Raw genomic sequence first — 21,067 nt, forward strand, 5'->3', positions numbered from 1 at the left:
AAAGGACAGGTCAGGTTTCTATTCACGCAAGAAACAGCCGCATCGACAGATGGGACCCCCCATTTCTTGGTGAAACTTTCCTCCAGAGGATAAAGCATAGAAAACCTTTTAGGAGGAGCAAACAGTTTATCGGGATGTCCCCAATCCTCATACAACAATTCATCCATTAAGGGATGAATTGGAAAGGAAAAGGCAGTCTGTGGGATTTTCCTGACTCCCAGGGAAGAAACAGAGGACGTAGCGACCTCAGCAGCAGGCATTCTGAATGTGGTACGCACCAATTCAGTATAATACTGCACCTGCTTTCTGAGTGCCTGTGAGGAGGGGACTCTCTCCTCTTCCTCTGATTCATCCGACTGCTCAAGATCCCTGTCCCAAGATAGGGATCTCTCCTCATTGTCAGAAGTGTCACCTGAAAGAGGAATCTCAGCAGAGGGAGGGGATCTACCCCTTTTCCTGATATTTTTCAGGGAAGCTGAAATAAAATTCATGATTCTCCCTTCAAAACCCTCCAATGTAGCCCTAAGGGAGTCCTCAGTGACGTATACCGGGGCTGAAATATTAGGAGAGGCTGCAAAACCTGACAGGGGCACTGACTCATCCTGTGAGGCTGGCTCCAGTCTTGCAGGGGGGGGTGGTAACCTACAGGCATTTTTAGAACCCCTAGACCTAGGCGGTGATTTACCAGTGCCATTGTTACCTCCCCCTGAGACCCTCTTACGAGGAGACATAGTCCTAAGCTACAAAGAAGAGGTACTAGTACAAAGTGCAATCACTGTTGTGCTTAAAGTCTCACAATAAATATATATGCTTAAACTGCACAACCTGATGCTGAGTAGGTGTCTTAGGTTTGCCTGGATCCAATCCCTTGGGATGCTTACTGCCCACAGCTCCTGTGTCTCCACTAACAGCCCCCTGACGCTCTGAGCTTTTTAAAACTGCCGCCTGGCGCCTGCGCAGTACAGTGCCGTGGACACCGACGTGCACAGCTCGCAACCACACTCCCCCCTGCTCCATGAGCACGGGAGCATGCTCGGCATGCGTGCACGAGGACCGCCAGTCCAGGGGGGAAGGGAATCGCCATCGAAGCTGCGTGGGGCCCCCAGACTATGTGGGACCCCTGTATTACCTTCATTGTGGCAGAGATTGCAGTGGAGACGTGAGTCATCTGGGAGAACCAGGCTTCACTGAGCGTGTGTATCTGAAAGGCATGTAAGTATGCATCAGGCTGCTCTTACTCCCTTTAGTGGTGGAAGCCAGGTAAGACATACAACTACTCAATGAAGAAATCCATAATATAATTTATATAGGATTAACTTCCCTTACCTGTCCTCGCCACAGGAATTGCTGAAAACAGACAGATTCCAGCCTTCACCCATCACGGCGGGCAGAGTTGTGCCAACCTTCAGGTTTTTTTGGGGTTCCTTCTCAGAAGAACCTCCTACCTGGACCTTGTAAAAGACTCTGCCAGAAACTTTCATGCCGCTATGTAAATAGTACACCAAGTCTGGTTTTCCCAGAGCCCAGTCTTCCAATAGGAGAGGACTTACAGGCAAAACCTTGTTTCTTCGGATGACGAGGCCCGGGTACCATATCATCTTCGGAGTCAAAATATTATCGGCCCGAGATATGGATCCGGTTTGTTGTAGCCCTTAGGCCCCCGCAGGGACCTGTACAGAGCTTTCTTCATAGCACATGTTTTATGTGACCAACCACCATAGACACTGGCGAAAAAACTGAGGTGCCTCCCATATGGGAGGGGTTATATAGGGGAGGTATTCTCCTTAATTGGGGGTTAACCAGTGTCCAATCACCAGAGGTGCCTATATAACCCACTATGTAATGAAGCTCCTGTGTCCCGTGATGTATGATCAAGAAAAGTATTTACATGCCTCATTTTTATAAAAGACTTACACAGTGTGGTATGCCTGCCTATAATAGAGGGGCTGGCAGAAATTTTCATTTCACATTAACAAACACTTTTACTTCATTTTCATGTATTTCTACTTTCCCCACGAGGTTCTCCCTTTTACACTCACCGCCCTCTTCCTGGCTCTCCTTATGGTGTTATGAGAATATCCTTGTTCCCTACAGTTTTGGTACATATCTATGGCTTTATTACTGAAGTCCTGATTTTTGGAACAATTCCTCCTGATCCGCAGGAATTGACCAGTTGGAAATCTGTGGAGGGTGTATGCCACTGTCTCTTTTTGATTCTGGTAATGATTTTAGTTCCTTCAATAGAGATTTGTAAGTCTAGGAAAGGCAGTGTCTTCTCATGATGGGAGTAGGTAAGTTTTATATTTCTCTAATTAGCATTTAGTTTGTTCAGGAATTTCGCCAGTTGTTCAGTGGTACCACTCCACACCATGTGAAGGTCATCGATGTACCGCAGCCACATGTAGCAGTGGCTGAGGTACATCAGGTATCTATACTTGAGCTCCTCTTCTTAAAAGCACAGATGAAGGCACGTGTAAGCCGGTGCACATGGTGCTCCTGTAGAAGTACCCCTTAGTTGTTAATAACTAATACCTAAAAACTGGAAGAAATTATGGGATAACATGAATTCCAGGAGTTAAACTATGAACTCATTGTGTAGCCCAAGGTGGGGGTATTCCTTTTCCAGGAAAAAGGATACTGCTCTAAGCCTCAATCATGGGGGATAGATGTGTATAGTGTTTCTACATCTATACCCACTAATAGGGCTCCAGTAGGCACCTAGAGATTTAGGAGTTTAAGTAGGACATCACTGGTATCTCTAACAAAGGAGGGAAGATGGTTAACCATTTCCTTAATTAGTGAATCCACATATTTCCCTATTTTTTCAAGGGGGGTGCTTAATCACATACACAATCGATCTTCTGTGGGGCTTTTTAAAGATTTGTGTAGTTCAGGGATAATATAAAAAGTTAGAATATTATAATCCTATATTAGCAGGTACTTAGCTTCTTATTTAGAGATAAGTCCTGTTCCTAACCCTAGGTTTAATTTAGAATTTAATGCATCCACAAGTGCGGGAAATGGAGATCCCACAAGACTTCTATAGGTGGTAGTATCCCTGAGTTGACTCAAGACTTCCATCTCATACATAGACTCACTCAGGTGAACCACATTACCGCCCTTATCGATCTTCTTTATTACTAAGTTTGGGGCCTCGTCTAATTCTTTAAGGGCTTTACGTTCCTCTATTGATAAATAATCAATACAATGCCAGTTCCAATTGACCTTTTCTAGATCTATTTGGACTAAGTCAAGGCAGAGGCTCAGCCATTTATGTTTAGAGAGAGATGGCATTTTAGTAGATCGGATACGAATATTAGAAGGTTATCTAACCAGTTTAATATGTTCTTTATCAGTTTCGCTATCTATGTTCTCATCAAGAAGGGAAATTTGATTATTCAGGGCTCCTTTGTCCCCCTCATCCAATGTTTTCTCCAGATTGAGGCCCAAAGTAGAGTCCCTCCTTTCATGCCAAAAATGAAAAAGTTTTACAAAACATATTTAGGTCTTTAAAGACTTTAATTTAATTTATTGATTTAATTTATTGAAGATGTTGGGGAGGATAGCCCTCTTTGTAATAACTGGATGTTATTCTCATTTAACTGAAAATCAGAGAAGTTTACCGCCTTCATATTATGTATTACATGCTCCTTAGATTCAATATCTAATGTTTTCTCTGATTTCTCTGTCGAGTACTTCTCTGATTTCCATTTACCTCTATTCCTTTTCCTTTTTTGTCCATTAAATCGTTTCCTCCTTCTTTTCCCTTGTTTTATGGTCATTATATTTTATGGGTTCGGGCTGATCTCTACTCCTAAAAAAAATAACAGATTTTTCTGCATTATCGTTTTCACTGTCTAACGACGACTGTGTCTGTTTAAAGTGAGTATGTGTTCTCAACCTAATGCCGCGTACACACGACCGGACTTTCTGGCAGACTAGGTTCAACAGACTTTCCGAATGAACGGACTTGGCCACACACAATCACACCAAAGTCCAACAGATTCGAACGTGATGACATATGACTGGACTAGAATAAGGAAGTTCATAGCCAGTAGCCAATAACTGCCCTAGCGTCGGTTTTCATCCATCGGACTAGCATACAGACGAGCGGATTTCTCAATGGGAACTGGGTCCAGTGGTCCTATTCCTAAAGTCCATCAGATTTTTGAACAGCAAAGGTCTGATGGAGCCCACACACGATCGAATTGTCCGACAAATTTGTTCCGTCTAACCTTTGCTGTCTAAAAAGTCTGATCGTGTGTATGTGGCATTAAACATCTAGATGTAATTCGGCTTCTCTCAGCAAAGGAATTAAACATGTCACCCTTCTCCCAGTCTAATACATTCATTTTGTTTGAATTTTTCTTGTTTTGTAATTCTCAGATTCTTTTGAACTCTGTTTATTTTTTCTGGAATTCATTACGCCTCTCAAAATCTTTGTCTTCTTTTAATCCCTTGGCACCAACAGTAAGCATATATGAGGCCTCATATATGCTTACTGTTGGTGTCAAGGGATTAAAGATGGTGATGTGGAGGAGGGGGGTCGGCCATTCATTCAGAAGTTTAGCTCTTGGCGGGTGGGCCTTAATGCCGAGTCCCTGCATATATGCGGCTCTGTGTAAACAACTTACCATGCTGAGAGTGTCTAGCTGGCTGGGATCAGTAGGCTCCTGATGCATATTTGTGACTGGGAGCTTTCTGATCATGTGACCACAGTGACAGCCAATCACAGCAGTCACATTACTTGAATGCCAGCCTCCTAGCTTTTGGAACTCTTAAAGGGACTGGAGGCGGTCTGCAGGAAGGGGTTTAAATTGAAACATGTGTGCATATGCGTTACTAAGCTGCAATTGTACGATGTTAGAGACACATGTATGACAGATTTATGCACATGCACACTAACACTGCCAGGCAGTAATGCTGACTGGCAAGCTGGCAGCATTTCTACACATGCGCAGAAGTCCTGGTGCATGTGCGCATATGTGTGTCAGGTTACTGCCAGTACCTAGATACCAGCGGTGCATGTGCTCATGTAGCACCAGTATTTATGTGCGTGTGCAAAAATGCTGCCAGCATACCATTTGGTAGAAGCCCTGAAGTGCACTACAGCACAAAAGATATGAAAAGGTGTAAAATAGAATACAATTTTTGCAGTGGCGGGCAGATAATAGTAAGTAAGTTTAGTTCCCCTTTATTTTTATTTTTTAATATCTGCCTTAGAAGACAGCTTTGTAGCACAGACACATGAAAACAGAGCACCTTTAATTGCTAAAATATCTGGAATTCTTTTGGTTCTTTTCAGATTATATATACAATGCGAAATCCAAAGGACATAATTGTTTCTTTATTCCACTTCACCAAGATTCTTTACATTTTCAAGGAATCTGAGAATTTTCAACAACTGATAGAGGACTTTGTGAATGGGAATGGTGAGTTTATGACGTGAAAGAATACACAATACAACACAATACAAACAATTTACAAAAGTTTGAAGTAAAAGACAGGTGCAGGAAAAAAACATTTAAACCACCAATTTATTCCTTTATATATTCTGTGATTGTGTGTCAGCTAAGCTCGTGTAATTATGTGAATGAATTGACTCTTACTTCACCCTGTATATGGTACTGCAATACCAGATTTCATCCTAACCCAAGCTTGGTTTTTATACTAATGTGTCACATTGCAGAAATACAGGTTTGCAATGGATGATAATGTACGGAGGGAGGTGGGGTGGGGGTGGTGAAGAAGGGAGAGATCTCCAGCAGGATGGCACCAGTGCTGCCAGTGTGACTGGGTAGCCCTTGGAGCAGGCAGGAGTGGGTGCTTTGACAGATTAGGTGGCCACATACTCTGAATCTTTTACATGATAATGTCAGAAGGTTCTCATCTCCCAACTCTCTAAAACATGCACTTGTCAAACCCATACTTAAAAAAACCCTCACTGGACCCCTCCAATCCAAACAACCTACGCCCCATCTCCTTGCTCCCCTTTTTATCCAAACTACTCGAACGTCTGGTCTACAACCGACTGAGTGACCACCTCGCTGATAATAGCCTTCTTGATCCCCTTCAGTCTGGATTTCGTCCTCAACACTCCACAGAAACTGCTCTCCTAAAACTAACAAACGATCTACTAACGGCCAAAACCAAACGACATTATTCTGTACTCCTCCTCCTGGACCTATCTGCTGCCTTTGATACGGTTGACCACCCCCTCCTTCTCAAAAAACTCCACACCTTTGGTCTCCGTGACCATACTCTACGATGGTTCTCTTCCTACTTATCCAACCGCACCTTTAGCGTTTCTTACAACTCTACTTCCTCCTCTCCTCTTCCTTTCTCTGTTGGGGTCCCCCAAGGTTCTGTTCTTGGACCACTCCTGTTTTCAATCTATACCTCCTCCCTGGGTCAACTGATAGCCTCCCACGGCTTCCAATACCACCTCTATGCTGACGACACCCAAATCTATTTCTCTACCCCTCAGCTCACTCCCTCTGTCTCCTCACGTATCACTAATTTACTATCAGATATATCAGTCTGGATATCACATCACTTCCTCAAAATCAATCTATCCAAAACCGAACTTATAATTTTTCCTCCCCCATATGCTCCTTCCCCTGATCTCACTGTCAAAATTGATGGCACAACCATAAGCCCATCCTCTCATGCCAAGGTTCTAGGTGTAGTCCTGGACTCTGAACTCTCCTTCAAGCAACACATCCAATCACTGTCCAAATCCTGCCGCCTCAACCTCCGCAACATCTCCAAAATACGCCCCTTTCTAACCAATGAGACAACAAAGCTCTTAATTCACTCGCTGGTCATCTCTCGCCTTGACTACTGCAACTCCCTTCTCATTGGCTACATAGTCTATCACCTCTTCAATCCATTATGAATGCCGCTGCCAGACTCATCCACCTTACCAATCGCTCGGTGTCCACTGGCTTCCACTCAGCCAAAGAATTAAATTCAAAATACTAACAATTACATACAAAGCCATCCACAACTCGGCCCCCAGCTACATCACTAGCTTAGTCTCTAAATACCAACCTACTCGTCCTCTTCGTTCCTCTCAAGACCTCCTGCTCTCTAGCTCCCTCATCACCTCCTCCCATACTCGCCTCCAGGACTTTTCCAAAGCCTCCCCAATCCTATGGAATGCCCTACCCCAATCTGTCCGCTTATCTCCTACTTTATTAGCTTTTAGAGGATCCCTGAAAACACTTCTCTTCAGAGAAGCCTACCCCACCCACACCTAACTGTATTTTCATTTTCTCCATCAGCTCATCCTCCACAGTTATTACCTTTTGTTTCAACTTGACCCTCCCTTCTAGATTGTAAGCTCTAACGAGCAGGGCCCTCTGATCCCTCCTGTACTGAATTGTATTGTAAGTGTACTGTCTGCCCTCATATTGTAAAGCGCTGCGCAAACTGTTGGCGCTATATAAATCCTGAATAATAATAATAATAATCTAAGTGCAGGTTTATTGAATCTTAAAACAGACCGATCATTAAACAAGTATTGAACCCAAAAACAAAAGCTTTATTTTCACCTGTTGATCTGGCCAGTAAGGCTACTATTTTTCAACTTCCTTTAATGGACCAAGATATCCAGCAAAAGCAGCAGTTAGAAGGACGAGATAAACAATATAACACAGACAGGGATTCTTACAATGGTCAGCTTTTATTAATGTATGTAAAATCTTTATGCCAAAAGGGTTAAAAAAAAACATTTTGCTGTAACTAGTTCAAAAGTTTGTTAGTTAAAAAGGTTATAAACCCTGTAAAAAAAAAAAGTTCCTCCACTCCAAATTCGCTCATCCATGTCTTTGTGGACCTTGCTTTGTGCACTGGTCCAAATCATTTGGTGTAGGGGGATTATGGTGTGGGGTTGATTTTCAGGGGTTGGGCTAATCCCCTTAGTTCCAGTGAAGGGAACTCTTAAGGTGTCAGCATTTCTAGACATTTTGGACACTTTTATGCTCCCAACTTTGTTGGGAACAGTTTGGGGATGACCCCTTCCTGTTCCAGCATGACTGCACACCAGTGCATAAAGCAAGGTCCATAAAGACATGGATGAGCAATTTTGGGGGGGGAGGAACTTGACTGACCTGCACAGAATCCTGACCTCAATTCGATAGAACACATTTGGGATAAATTAGAGCGCAAGCCAGGTCTTCTCGCCCAACATCAGTGCCTGACCTCACAAATGCGCTTCTGGATTAATGGTCAAACATTTCCATAGCCACACTCCTAAACCTTGTGCACAGCCTTCCCAGAAGAATTGAAGCGGTTATAGCTGCAAAGGGAGGGCCTACTCAATATTAAACTCTATGGACTAAGACTGGAATGCCAATAAAATTCACGTGCGTGTAAAGGCAGGCATACCAATGCTTTTGTATGTATGAATAATCCTAAAATTTACCATAAGGGGCTTAATACTGTACAAGTGGAAGGGACTTGGGGAGTGCTAAAAGTCCATGGGTTAGGGGGGGCAAACTACTTGTCTTGTCCAAGGCGCTTACAACATGCCACTGCCAATTCCCATATCCATACATTTGAGGTGGATGGGGCAATGCTCCCCGCTGTAAAGAAAGGGCTGCCGCCATCTTTGGCAGTAGCTGCTGATCTAGTGGCTTCTATCCAACAGTGTGATTTAATAGAAGCCAATTAATGGATCAACTTTTGTTAAACAGCAATGACCTCACATGGATCGAAATTTGTCTGGTCCCTGCTGAAACGGCTGAATTTCGATCCATCTACGGCACCCTTTGTGATTTGACAACTTTAAAGGAACCAGAAAAAAAGATTTGTTACATCCACTTAAGCCTACTCTAGAGTATATCCAAATATAATTTCTTGATTTAACAATGGTGCACATTATTATTTATATATGTGTAGCACTAACCCCCGAAGGAGCAGCTGGTTATTTTTGTGCTTACCATTACCTTCTGTTTTCCTGGTGGCACGTCTAGGGGATGTCCCGTGGTAAATAGCCCAGTAACTTGCTAAATGTGAGTGTAGAGTAGTAAAATGTAATGTAAATGTAGTGGAAACTCTACATACTCACAGGGGCGTTTCTTAATGAATAGCAAAGTCTTTGTGTAATATGTGAATCAGTATCCCTTCTCCAAAAGGGTGTGTATAGCGGAGATATGTATTTTTCATCCAAGGCATTTCAAACGTAGTTTCAGGAGTAGAAATTGAAGAATCCTTCGTCCGTTCAATAGTTGGTTTATTGTTCAGAAAGACAAGCAAAGACAAGATTGACATCTGGTAACATATGGCATGGTGATGGCTTCTAAGGTGGCACTTCTGGTGTTACATTTTAAAAGTATAGCGTTACTTCTCTTCCCACCGATCTTCTCTCTCATAATCTTACTTTCATCTTATACTTTTCATGATGCTATGTCAGCATATCCTAATAACTCCCACATTTGCATATATACCCAATATGGTTCAGTCTATAGATAAGTAGCATAACTCCACCCATTGTTCTGATATAGTAACTCAAAAATAGAAATACCTACTCAGCAAAACCACTCCTCCCTATACAATCTGCTGTTGTGTGACCTTCAGAAACCATCACTTACCACCGAACATATAACTTACATATATTTTCAGAAACCCTTATCACTTAAAATATTAATTACCTCAAAAACTTCTAACATAACTCGAGATTGACAACAGATCCACTTGAATGGATTTTATTTGTAAAACTCAGTCAATTGAACAGTCTTTCAACTTGGGATCAGAGGGTTGGGAAGGAAGTTCAGGTACTCTTAATGTCAAATTCAAAAAACGTTGAAGAACTTGCTTACTTTGAATGCATCCAGAGAATAGCCATTTGCAGCTGGATGATCACTCAGGTTTGACAGTCCCTCTCTCACAAGGCCTAGCAGCCAACAAGGTGCTTACTCAGGAACAAGTCTCTGCCACAGACGTTGTTGTAGAACATGTAGGGAAACTAAACTTGAAACACTTGTAGGATACCAGGATCTTTCAGCCTGCTTGGCGATATCCACAAGACCGTATTCTCTCGGTTACTTCAGCCCTTCCAGGCTCTTGTTAAGAAAACCAACCCATACGTGGTGTTCTTCTAAAGAGTCCTCCCCTGGAATGCTTGAAGTACACTGGGTCTCTTCCGAACTGGAGATGGCACCCAACCACCTCAGAATTCTCCTTTAGTTTCCTTGCCTCGGGCTAGCCAGCCCCGAGACATTAAAGTCGGGTGGATCCGCACCCCAGGCCATAACCTTCCTGGGGGCTGGTCAGGAGGACCAGGACCATGAAGTCAGCACATCATACTGGACCGGAACCCCGAACCACGTGACGTGCGCATCTTAAATACTCTCTCCCAGAAAACACAGTGAGAGCGCCGCTCCCACTGACCTGGCTCCGAGAGAGAGTAACTTAAGCACCTGACCAGACCATAGTTCCATGCCTGCCACAAGAGACAGTGTCCCCTGTGGCCAGGCTGAACATCTCACAGTCCAGTCAGACTGATGCCGAAGTCCAATTTAGACAAATATACCTAAACCAAACTGCAGTTTAGGCAAAGTTTTACTTTGAAAAACCGCATAGCCCGTGCTCTTCAGGAGCCACCCCTACATATGCTATCATGTTGTAACTTTATTGACTAATATGTTCTATTCATTTTTCCAGCTCTCTATGGGTCTTGGTTTGACCATGTCAAAGGCTGGATGCAAATGAAGGACGACAGCAGATTCTTCTTTATTACATATGAGGAGCTTTTAAAGGTATGGAAAGGCAAGAAAATGGATTAAACATATACTAATTCCCCCTGAACTGAAACAAATAAGCTAATGATATGAAAAAGCACTTCTGAGCCCTTGTTAGGATACAGTTTCACAAACTTGCAAAATTGCAGGTAAAAGTACAGGACAAACAAGTACATTACTTCTTTTGCAGCATTTTCGAAACCATAAATGCTTTTTCATTCACTTGCAGTGTACCTTTGATTTTGCTACAAAATCGTACTATTCTAGGAAAAGTTAACACACCGTCTGTACTCTGATGGATACATCTAATTACTCTCTGTGCTGGCATAACATCTCCACACCTTTCTAGACCCCCTCACACAAACTTTTATGAGACATCTTGATTGCTCACACAGATACTGCTGACTAGTAACTCTCCTGTAGCAGCAATTGGCTTCCCTGCCCAAATTCACACAGCAAAGCTCTATTTTGAGTCCATTCTAGGTTCTCATTTTAACTGAAGCTCTGATAAAGGAAAATGTCTCTGACCCCCAAAGTGTGGTGGCTATTTTTTTTAGCACAAAATAATAAATACATTTTGACTTTGATTTTTTAACTATATGACATTGATATTTACCCAAACTAGGTGGTATATAAAGTCCAGTATTAGTAACAATTATGCAGGACACCAAATGTTCTAAGGATTAAAATAATCATGTTTTGTTTTATTGTAGCCTGAAATTAAGACAGACACAGTTTTTGTTTTATCCAGCTGTAGTTCTACTAAGGCCGCGTACACACGCGGGCACTGTTCGCCCAACTTTGTCCGCTGAACAGTGTTTCGGCAAACAGTCCGCTCGTGTGTGGGCTTTCAGCGGACAGTTTCAGCGAACAGTCCGCTGAACAAGGTTTTTCGGACATTCCGAAAAACTGTCCGCTGAAACAAAGTTTCAGCGAACAGTCCCCTCGTGTGTAGGCTTGTTCGTCAAACTAAGTTCCGCGCATGCTCAGAAAGGATTTACATGCCGAAAGTTATAATGCAGTGTATAGGATGTCGTATTTTTCGTCCCGTCGTACGTGCCATTCACGTCATCGCGCACGGTTTCAGCAAACTGTTCGTCCGTCGTGTGTGGCCATGTCCGTCCATGCTAATTTTGAGCGGACTGTTTGCCGAAACTGTTTGACGGACAAAGTTGGGCGAACAGTCCCCGCGTGTGTACGCGGCCTTATACTATAGCATCCAAGTGAAAAATAAAAAAACCACCATACTAGAAAATAAATAGAACAAGGCACTCACTGGAATAAAGTTGTGGATAGGCACAAGTCAGACGATGGACAAAAAAAGTAAAAGGCTTGGTCAATTCCTAGAATGAGTGATGTTTACTATTAGTGTAGTGGACCCCACGCTTAGATGGGTGATTAGCATGGGTTTTCTTGTAAGTATAGGTTAGATGTAAGTAAATTTGGCTGGGCCTGGTTCTTTTTTTTCCCTAGGCCTGGTTGTTTATTTGGGGATGGGAGTGTTAGTGTAGATTGGGGTGTGACCGCCTACACTTGGACTCAGGGACACCTCCTCTGCTGGACAGTGGGCAGGAATGGAAAGAGAGGACTCAGGTCTGAGTGGCAGGAAACCCATGTTAGAGAATGGACCAATGGTAAATTTCTTTGGTGTCTCTCATATAAAAAGAAGGTCACTCCGGTGGCCCAACGTTTTTGGATAGCGACCTTCCAGATAGCATCAATCCTTATAGGAGACACCCTCTCACCGGACCCATCTCTAGCCCTACTCAACGTAACACCCCACAATTATACCCGCAATCAGCTATCCCTATTCCTTCAACTTACCACGGCGGCTAAGCAAACGATAGCCAGAGCCTGGAAAACTCCGACGCTGCCGGTGGCGGAACTGAAAAACAGGGTTACACAGGCCATGATCCATTGCAAGATTGAAGCGAAACTCTTAGATCGTATGCCTCAATTTTATAAGGTCTGGCAGCCTTGGATGCAACACTTTTTGCCCCCTGATTTAGACCCCTATCTTTTGGAGCCCTGAAATACCCATTTGTTAGAAATCATCTCCAGCATGCGGTGGCCTGGGCCCGTGCGGGCCGATCGACCAGTCTCTCTCTCTCTCTCTTTCTCTCGCTCCTCACCTCTCTTTCCTTTCTTTCTTATTTCACTACTTTTACTCGTGTACCTAATCTAACTGTTCTTTCCCTTCCTCTTTCCCATATTTGAAAACTTTGCCCACGCAGTACCAGTGCTCCCCTAACCAATATATTTTTCGCTACTGGGAGTAATCTACCTCTCCGACCCCGGTGACACCGGAATGTTTGGGATCCTGATTGTTTGGCTAAATAATTACTCTCCATCCTGATCTATGCGACATGTCCTTATGTACTCCTCGAACTGCTATATTACGCATAAGTCGCAAGTTTCGTGATCGTTTGTTCTTTATCCATTGTTCTATCTGAATTCTGATTGTAACGTACTGTGTAATTTTTATGTCAATTGAAGGTCACATGATCAAGGGGGCGACAAGTACTGAGAAAGGAGAGGAGGAGGGCCGGGGGTTCAGAGACCCCGAAGCCTCTGGTGGAGGTTTGAAGGCCTGGGGATTCAGAGACCCCAGAGCTGGATAACCGGAGGAGCAGGAGTTCAGTGGACCCACAACTGGTCCCTGGAGAAACATCAACCATGTAGAGATTTACAGTGCCTTGCGAAAGTATTCGGCCCCCTTGAACTTTTCAACCTTTTGCCACATTTCAGGCTTCAAACATAAAGATATAAAATTTTTATTTTTTGTGAAGAATCACCAACAAGTGGGACACAATTGTGAAGTGGAACGAAATCTATTGGATTTTTGAAACTTTTTTAACTAATAAAAAAAATGAAAAGTGGGGTGTGCAAAATTGTTCGGCCCTCTTGCGTTAATACTTTGTAGAGCCACCTTTTGCTGCGATTACAGCTGCAAGTCGCTTGGGGTAGGTCTCTATCAGTTTTGCACATCGAGAAACAAAGAAGCAAAACAGCTCGAGCTCAGTGAGGTTGGATGGAGAGAGTTTGTGAATAGCAGTTTTCAGCTCTTTCCACAGATTCTCGATTGGATTCAGGTCTGGACTTTGACTTGGCCATTCTAACACCTGGATACGTTTATTTGTAAACCATTCCTTTGTAGATTTTGCTGTATGTTTGGGATCATTGTCTTGTTGGAAGATAAATCTCCGTCCCAGTTTCAGGTCTTTTGCAGACTCCAACAGACTTTCATCCAGAATGGTCCTGTATTTGGCTGCATCCACCTTCCCCTCAATTTTAACCATCTTCCCTGTCCCTGCTGGAGAAAAGCAGGCCCAAACCATGATGCTGCCACCACCATATTTGACAGTGGGGATGGTGTGTTGAGGGTGATGAGCTGTGTTGCTTTTACGCCAAACATATCGTTTTGCATTATGGGCAAAAAGTTAGATTTTGGTTTCATCTGACCAGAGCACTTTCTTCCACATGTTTGGTGTGTCTCCCAGGTGGCTTGTGGCAAACTTTAGATGAGACTTTTTATGGATATCTTTGAGAAATGGCTTTTTTCTTGCCACTCTTCCATAAAGGCCAGATTTGTGCAGTGTACGACTGATTGTTGTCCTATGGACAGACTCTCCCACCTCAGCTGTAGTTCTCTGCAGTTCATCCAGAGTGATCATGGGCCTCTTGGCTGCATCTCTGATCAGTCTTCTCCTTGTCTGAGCTGAAAGTTTAGAGGGACGGCCAGGTCTTGGTAGATTTGCAGTGGTCTGATACTCCTTCCATTTCAAAATGATCGCTTGCACAGTGCTCCTTGGGATGTTTAAAGCTTGGGAAATCTTTTTGTATCCAAATCCAGCTTTAAACTTCTCCACAACAGTATTATGGACCTGCCTGGTGTGTTTCTTGGTCTTCATGATGCTCTCTGTGCTTTCAACAGAACCCTGAGACTATCACAGAGCAGGTGCATTTATACAGAGACTTGATTACACACAGGTGGATTCTATTTATCACCATCAGTCATTTAGGACAACATTGGATCAGTCAGAGATCCTCACTGAACTTCTGGAGTGAGTTTGCTGCACTGAAAGTAAAGGGGCCGAATAATTTTGCACGCACCACTTTTTAGTTTTTTATTTGCTAAAAAAGTTTAAAATATCCAATAGATTCCATAGGTTCCACTTCACAATTGTGTCCCACTTGTTGGTGATTCTTCACAAAAAATTTAAATTTTATATCTTCATGCTTGACGCCTGAAATGTGGCAAAAGGTTGAAAAGTTCAAGGGGGCCGAATACTTTCGCAAGGCACTGTAACAGAGGCCGGGCGTCCCTATGCGGGGATACACTGGACATCAAAGGAGGAGGAAGTAGGAGTCAAGCGGACGGAGGAAACTGGGAATCGGCTTTCTGTGAGTAACATGGATTGTTGCTTGGGAGTGAGCAAAGGGAGTGCAACCCAGTAGTGTTTTTCCGGGAACACACTGTGCGTCCAAGGACTGCAGTGATACACAAATTCCAGGACTTGATGGAGGGATGACAGGAAGGGTCATGGAAATAGGCAGTGTGGCCTGTGACATTGTCGTCTAACTCAACGCATTATTCAGAGTGATGCTGGTCAGTCCGTACTGGATGTGTTAAGTTCTAACTGAGCAAAAGTTAAGCGCAGGAGGGAGTCGCCAGGAGTAAATTATAACATGCCAATATGATAAAATAATGGGGCATCTCATATCATCAGCTTCAGCATTTATTGATTTATCCCAGAATAAAGCATTATCAACCTTAAAGTCGTCTGGTGTGTGAAATTGCATGGGACAGGAAAATAATGGGGCTAACTGACAAAAAAGGTAATGAACAACATTGCAGCTCCCAAGGGAGTAGTGCACTACATTAGAAAGTGGAAGGTATTTGGTACAACACAGACCCTCCCTGGATCAGGATCTTGCTCCAAACTGGATGAAAGGACCAGGAGGAAACTGGTCAGAGAGGCTACCAAGAGGCCTACAGAAACTCTGAAGCAGTTGCAGGAATTTATGACAAAGAGAGGTCATTGTGTGCACGTGACAACAATATCACAACTTCTCTACAAATGTGGCTTGATGGGAGGGTTGCAAGAAAAAAGCCACTCCTCAAGAAAGGCCACATGCAGACATGACTGAGCTTTGCCAAAACGCACCTTGAAGATTCTGCAGCCACATGGAAAAATAGGATTTTTGTACTCACCTTAAAATCCTTTTCTCTGATGTTCATTGACGGACACAGCACTTTAATCTTGACCTTAGGGTTATATAGCCACTTTTAGGACAGGACTGGGCAGAACACATAAAAAACAAGCACAGTACCGCCCAGGGGGCGGCCCTACTGGCTATAACCCCTCACTCTGCTTCCAACAGCTCAGTTCATCAAAAAGCAGTACAAACATAAAGTCCCCCCCCCCCCCCAGTCTCCTGCATTCTTGCTCTATGTGTCCCGCTGAATCCCCCCTCCTTTTAAGGACTGGTATAGATGTACTATTTGGTGTACAGTATATAGGGGTGTAATACACGCATAAAATACTTGCACATATAGAAAGTATAGTATAGTGCATTTCCACTGTGCATCATTGTGACTGCTGAGCGGTTCTGCAGCGATACTACAAAGAGTGACAAACGCAATTAAAAAAAAAAAGTATTATAACTGGTGTGATAGACCAGTGGCCTCCAAAAACGACAGATTAAAGCGGGGTGTTATATACCTTCTTCCACATACATACTGCACTTCTCTAGAGACTTTTGTAACAGGGTCATTTAAAAAATGACAGGTAGAAGAAGAGGCAGGCCCTTCCGCAGGGGTGGTAGGGGTAGGGCAGGAGAAACAGACTTGAGCCAAAGTGGCAAATTGCAGAAGGTGCGTGCGATTACTTCAAATGACACACCAGACTTGGTTGAGTGGCTCACTCAGCCTTACTCTTCTGCACCCTCCTCATCCTCTCGATCTGCACCCTCTTCACTCTCTGCTGTGTGCACCCCCAAAGTCACTACCACCAACAGTGCTCTCTATCAGGGTGCTGGTGTCAGTGCTCTCTATCACAGTGCTTGTGTCAGTGCTCTCTATCTCATGCTGGTGTCAGTGCTCTCCATCTTGGTGCTGGTGTCAGTGCTCTCTATCAGGGTGCTGGTGTCAGTGCTCTCTATCAGGGTGCTGGTGTCAGTGCTCTCTATCAGGGTGCTGGTGTCAGTGCTCTCTATCAGGGTGCTGGTGTCAGTGCTCTCTATCAGGGTGCTGGTGTCAGTGCTATCTATCTCGGTGCTGGTTTCAGTGCTCTCTATCTCGTGCTGGTGTCAGTGCTCTCTATCTCGGTGCTGGTGTCAGTGCTCTCTATCTCGGTGCTGGTGTCAGTGCTCTTTATCTCGGTGCTAGTGTCAGTGCTCCCTATCACGGTGCTGGTGTCAGTGCTCTCCATCTCGGTGCTGGGTTCAGTGCTCTCCATCTCGGTGCTGGTGTCAGTGCTCTCTATCACAGTGCTGGTGTGGTGTCAGTGCTCTCTACCTCGGTGCTGGTGTCAGTGCTCTCTATCTCGGTGCTGGTGTCAGTGCTCTCTATCTCGGTGCTGGTGTCAGTGCTCTCTATCATGGTGCTGGTGTCAGTGCTCTCTATCATGGTGCTGGTGTCAGTGCTCTCTATCACGGTGCTGGTGTCAGTGCTCTCTATCACGGTGCTGGCGTCAATGCTCCCTATCTCGGTGCTGGTGTCAGTGCACCCTATCTCGGTGCTGGTGTCAGTGCTCCCTATCTCGGTGCTGGTGTCAGTGCTCTCCATCATGGTGCTGGTGTGTTGTCAGTGATCTCTATCTCAGTGCTGGTGTCAGTGCTCTCTATCTCGGTGCTGGTGTCAGTGCTCTCTATTACGGTGCTGGTGTCAGTGCTCTCTATCTTGGTGCTGGTGTCAGTGCTCTCTATCTTGGTGCTGGTGTCAGTGCTTTCTATCTCGGTGCTGGTGTCAGTGCTCTCTATCATGATGCTGGTGTCAGTGCTCAGTCTCTATCGCGGTGATGGTTTCAGACAGTGAGGGAGATAGCAGCGGAGAAGCCAATCAGCAGGCACTGCTAACACCATGTCTGAGGGTCAGCACTGGACTGGCACCCCGGACCATCGCAGTGGAGCCCTGCATAGGTGAGGCAGAGGGAGGGGCTTAAGCACAGGTTGGCACACTGGGAGACTGGCACAGGACTGCGCTGCCCTGACTGTGGCACTGATCATCTCCTGCACCCCCTTCATAGTCTGCCCTGACCTTGCCTCTCCTCCATGGCCTTCATGCACTCCTGAATTGTCAAAATTTCACAGATAAAAAAGGAATGCTTGTCGTTGTCTATCCCAAATTCACTTAATACTTTTGTTATGTCAGTGTCCATGTGGTGGGACTATGTGTGCACAGCTAGTAAGTATTTTGTGGCTGAAAATAGGACCTATAGGTTTTTAAGGTTCGCCTGCCATTAAAGTCAATGGGGTCCACCGCGAACTTTGCGGTTCGCAAACTTTTGACTGCATTCGCGGTTCGCGTTCATGAAACATCCCATCGGAAGTTAGTCCATCACTAGTAATAGCCACTAGAAAGACTACTTTCTGAGAGCGCGTCCATAAAGGGATCTTCCTAATATTTTCAAACGGTGGTTTCTGAAGCACCAAAATCATCAAATTCAGATCCCACGGGGGCAGTGGCGGGCGTACAGGAGGGGCCACATGTCGAACACACTAAACAAACAATGCATCAATGAGTGAATTTCCAATGGCCACTGAAACAAAGACAGCCAAAGCTGATATCTGCCCCTTAATGGTACTTAATGCAAGCTTCTGATCCATTCCTTGCTGCAGAAAAGAGCAGGATCTTGGAGACCAAATAAACCAAATGTAGGCCCTCCAGGTATGATAAATCTTCTGGGAAGAAGACTTTTGCACCCTTAGCATAGTGGTAATCACCGAAGCTGTCAGCCCTCAGCCCCTCAGCACCTGGCTTTCAACAGCCATGCCGTTAAAGCCAGCGACGGTAAAGCAGGGTGGAGTATCGGACCTTGAGACAACAGATTCTCCTGCACCTACAGCCGCCAAGGAACATCTGCCCCATGTTGGTGTACCAAGGACATTGAGGCCAGTGTGGGGGCATCAGAATCACCTCACCCTCCACTCTGGGCAGCAAACAAGGGAGGGGCCCTAAAGGAGGAAAGGCATAAATTAGACGATAATGCCCCCATGGGGCCACTAATACATCTGATGCATCCACCCAGGGATCCTTTGACCTGGCCACAAACCTCTGCACCTTCCAGTTGAGCCGATAAGTCAGGAGATCCACATTCGGCATGCCCCACCTTAGTCAAATGAGCCAAAACACTTACAGATGCAGTGACCATTCCCCCTGGTGCAGCAACTGACGACTAAGTAGTCCACCTGCCAGTTGTCTATGCCTGGAATGTACACGCACCTTTCTGCCCACTGTAGGATGTGGGAGACCTCCAGCGTCACTGCTGAGCTCCTTATACCTCTATGATGATTGACATACACCACCGCTGTGGAGTTGTCCGACTGGATCCTGACCGGATGACCCTGCAGCCTCGGCGACCATGTGGAGAGGCATCGCCTGATTGCCAGCAACTCTAGCACATTGATCGAGAGATGGAAATCTTCCTGCTCCCAGCAACCCTAGGCCAACTGGATGCCAAAATTTTCCCCCCAGCCAGTCAGGCTGGCGTCCGTCATGATCACCATCCAATGAAGAGGAAGGAATGATTTCCTGGACCAAAGGGCCGGGGACCTCAGCTACCAGAGAAACAAAGCCCTGGCTAGCTGGCTCACCTGGATTTGATAATCCAGGGACATCGGGGAATTGTCCCATTTGGACAGTATATTTTATCACAAGACCAGATTGTGGAATTGAGCATACAGTACCGCCTCGAAAGTGGCTACCATGAGGCCCAGACCTCAGCGCAGTGACGACCACCTGCGGGACATTAGTAACCACACCACGGATTGGAAAGCTTCAGCTTGCTTGAAAGAAGAAAGACTCTCACCTTTGGGGAGTCCAGAATCAACCCCAAGAACTCCAGGCACTGGGTCAGCAGCAACACCGACTTCTGGAAATTCAACACCCAGCCAAACTCCTGAAGAGTCTGCATGGTGTTCGCCACATCCTCCCTTAGTCCTGACGCAGAAGGAGATTGTCCTGGTAACCCATGATCATGATCCCTAGTTGCCTCAGCAATGCCAGAATCGGAGCCAGGACCTGGTGAAGACCCTTGGTGCCGATGCTAGGCCAAAGGGAAGAGTGATCAATTGGTAGTGCTTGTCCCCGACCGCAAATCGCAGGAACCTCTGGGGTGCAGTGACCACCTGAACCTCCGAACCTTCACAAAACAATCGAGGGCCTTGCAATCCAGGACCGGACGGAGCTTTCCTTCTTTGGGATTACAACCCGATTGGAGTAGAATCCCTGAAACCTTTCCAACATTGGTACAGGTACTATCATGCAGCAGTAAGTCCTGTACTGCCCCAAACAGGGCCTCCCGATGAGCTGGATGGAGACGAAGGTTGGAGGGAAAAAACCTGTCTGGCGGACAAGAGGGAAACTATCTTGTAGCCTGACAAACCCAGCTTGCAGACCCACTGGTTGGAAAGGAGAGATGTACACTGGTCTACAGACTCCCAAAGGTGACCTCCCACCCGAGAGCCAGGCGGGGGCGAACCTTCATGTGAAAGCTGATTTGTTCACAGGCTTGTTCAGCTTGCCATACCAGGGACGCTTTGTCCCTCAGCAGGCCCCTTGTCGGACTGAAGACGCTTACCCACCGACCCGGGTGAATGATTCTTCTGAGCGGAAAAAGAGGAGCCCTTGCCTAAGGCGTAGCTCCTTACCTTTTCTGGATGGTGGAAGCAAAGTACTCTTTCCCCCAGTAACCTTTTTAATAATGTCATCCAGCGAGGAGCCAAACAGAATCCCACCTTGAACTCAGCCAGTGCTTTCTCAGCTGTCTGTTCCGCAGACCAACACTTGAGCCAAACCAGGTGATGCAGCACTACTGCTGATACCGAGGCTCTAGAAAGCAAAGGGACCGTATCTTGGGCCGCATCACAGATATACCTAAGGTCATGCACCAACTGGTCTGCCAGTTCCACATAGACTGAGGAAACCTGTTGCTTCCCAAACTCACAACTTAGCCCATTCAGTAAGTGTTTTTGACACCAGAGCCATGGCTAACACCGGCCGAAGCGTTGACTCCACAACTGTAAACATGGCCAGGCAACCGTCTCAGCCTTTCTGTCGGCAGGGTCCGTGAAAAAGGGGGAACCCTTCCACCGGAATC

General features: G+C 45.3%; 1 protein-coding gene across 1 annotated transcript in view; it reads left to right on the forward strand.

Moving 5' to 3' along the window:
• LOC143934094 (sulfotransferase 2B1-like) overlaps window positions 1–21,067 on the forward strand; it is a 179,119-nt gene that overhangs the window by 99,447 nt on the left and 58,605 nt on the right. The window contains exons 4-5 of the mRNA XM_077457407.1: window positions 5,306–5,432; window positions 10,669–10,763. Coding sequence (XP_077313533.1) covers window positions 5,306–5,432; window positions 10,669–10,763 — 222 coding nt within the window. The remainder of the gene's footprint in view (window positions 1–5,305; window positions 5,433–10,668; window positions 10,764–21,067) is intronic.

The sequence above is a fragment of the Lithobates pipiens genome, unplaced genomic scaffold, assembly GCF_037356315.1.
Source record: "Lithobates pipiens isolate NorthernLeopardFrog02 unplaced genomic scaffold, aLitPip1_a1.2 Scaffold_27, whole genome shotgun sequence".
Lineage (NCBI taxonomy): Eukaryota > Metazoa > Chordata > Amphibia > Anura > Ranidae > Lithobates > Lithobates pipiens.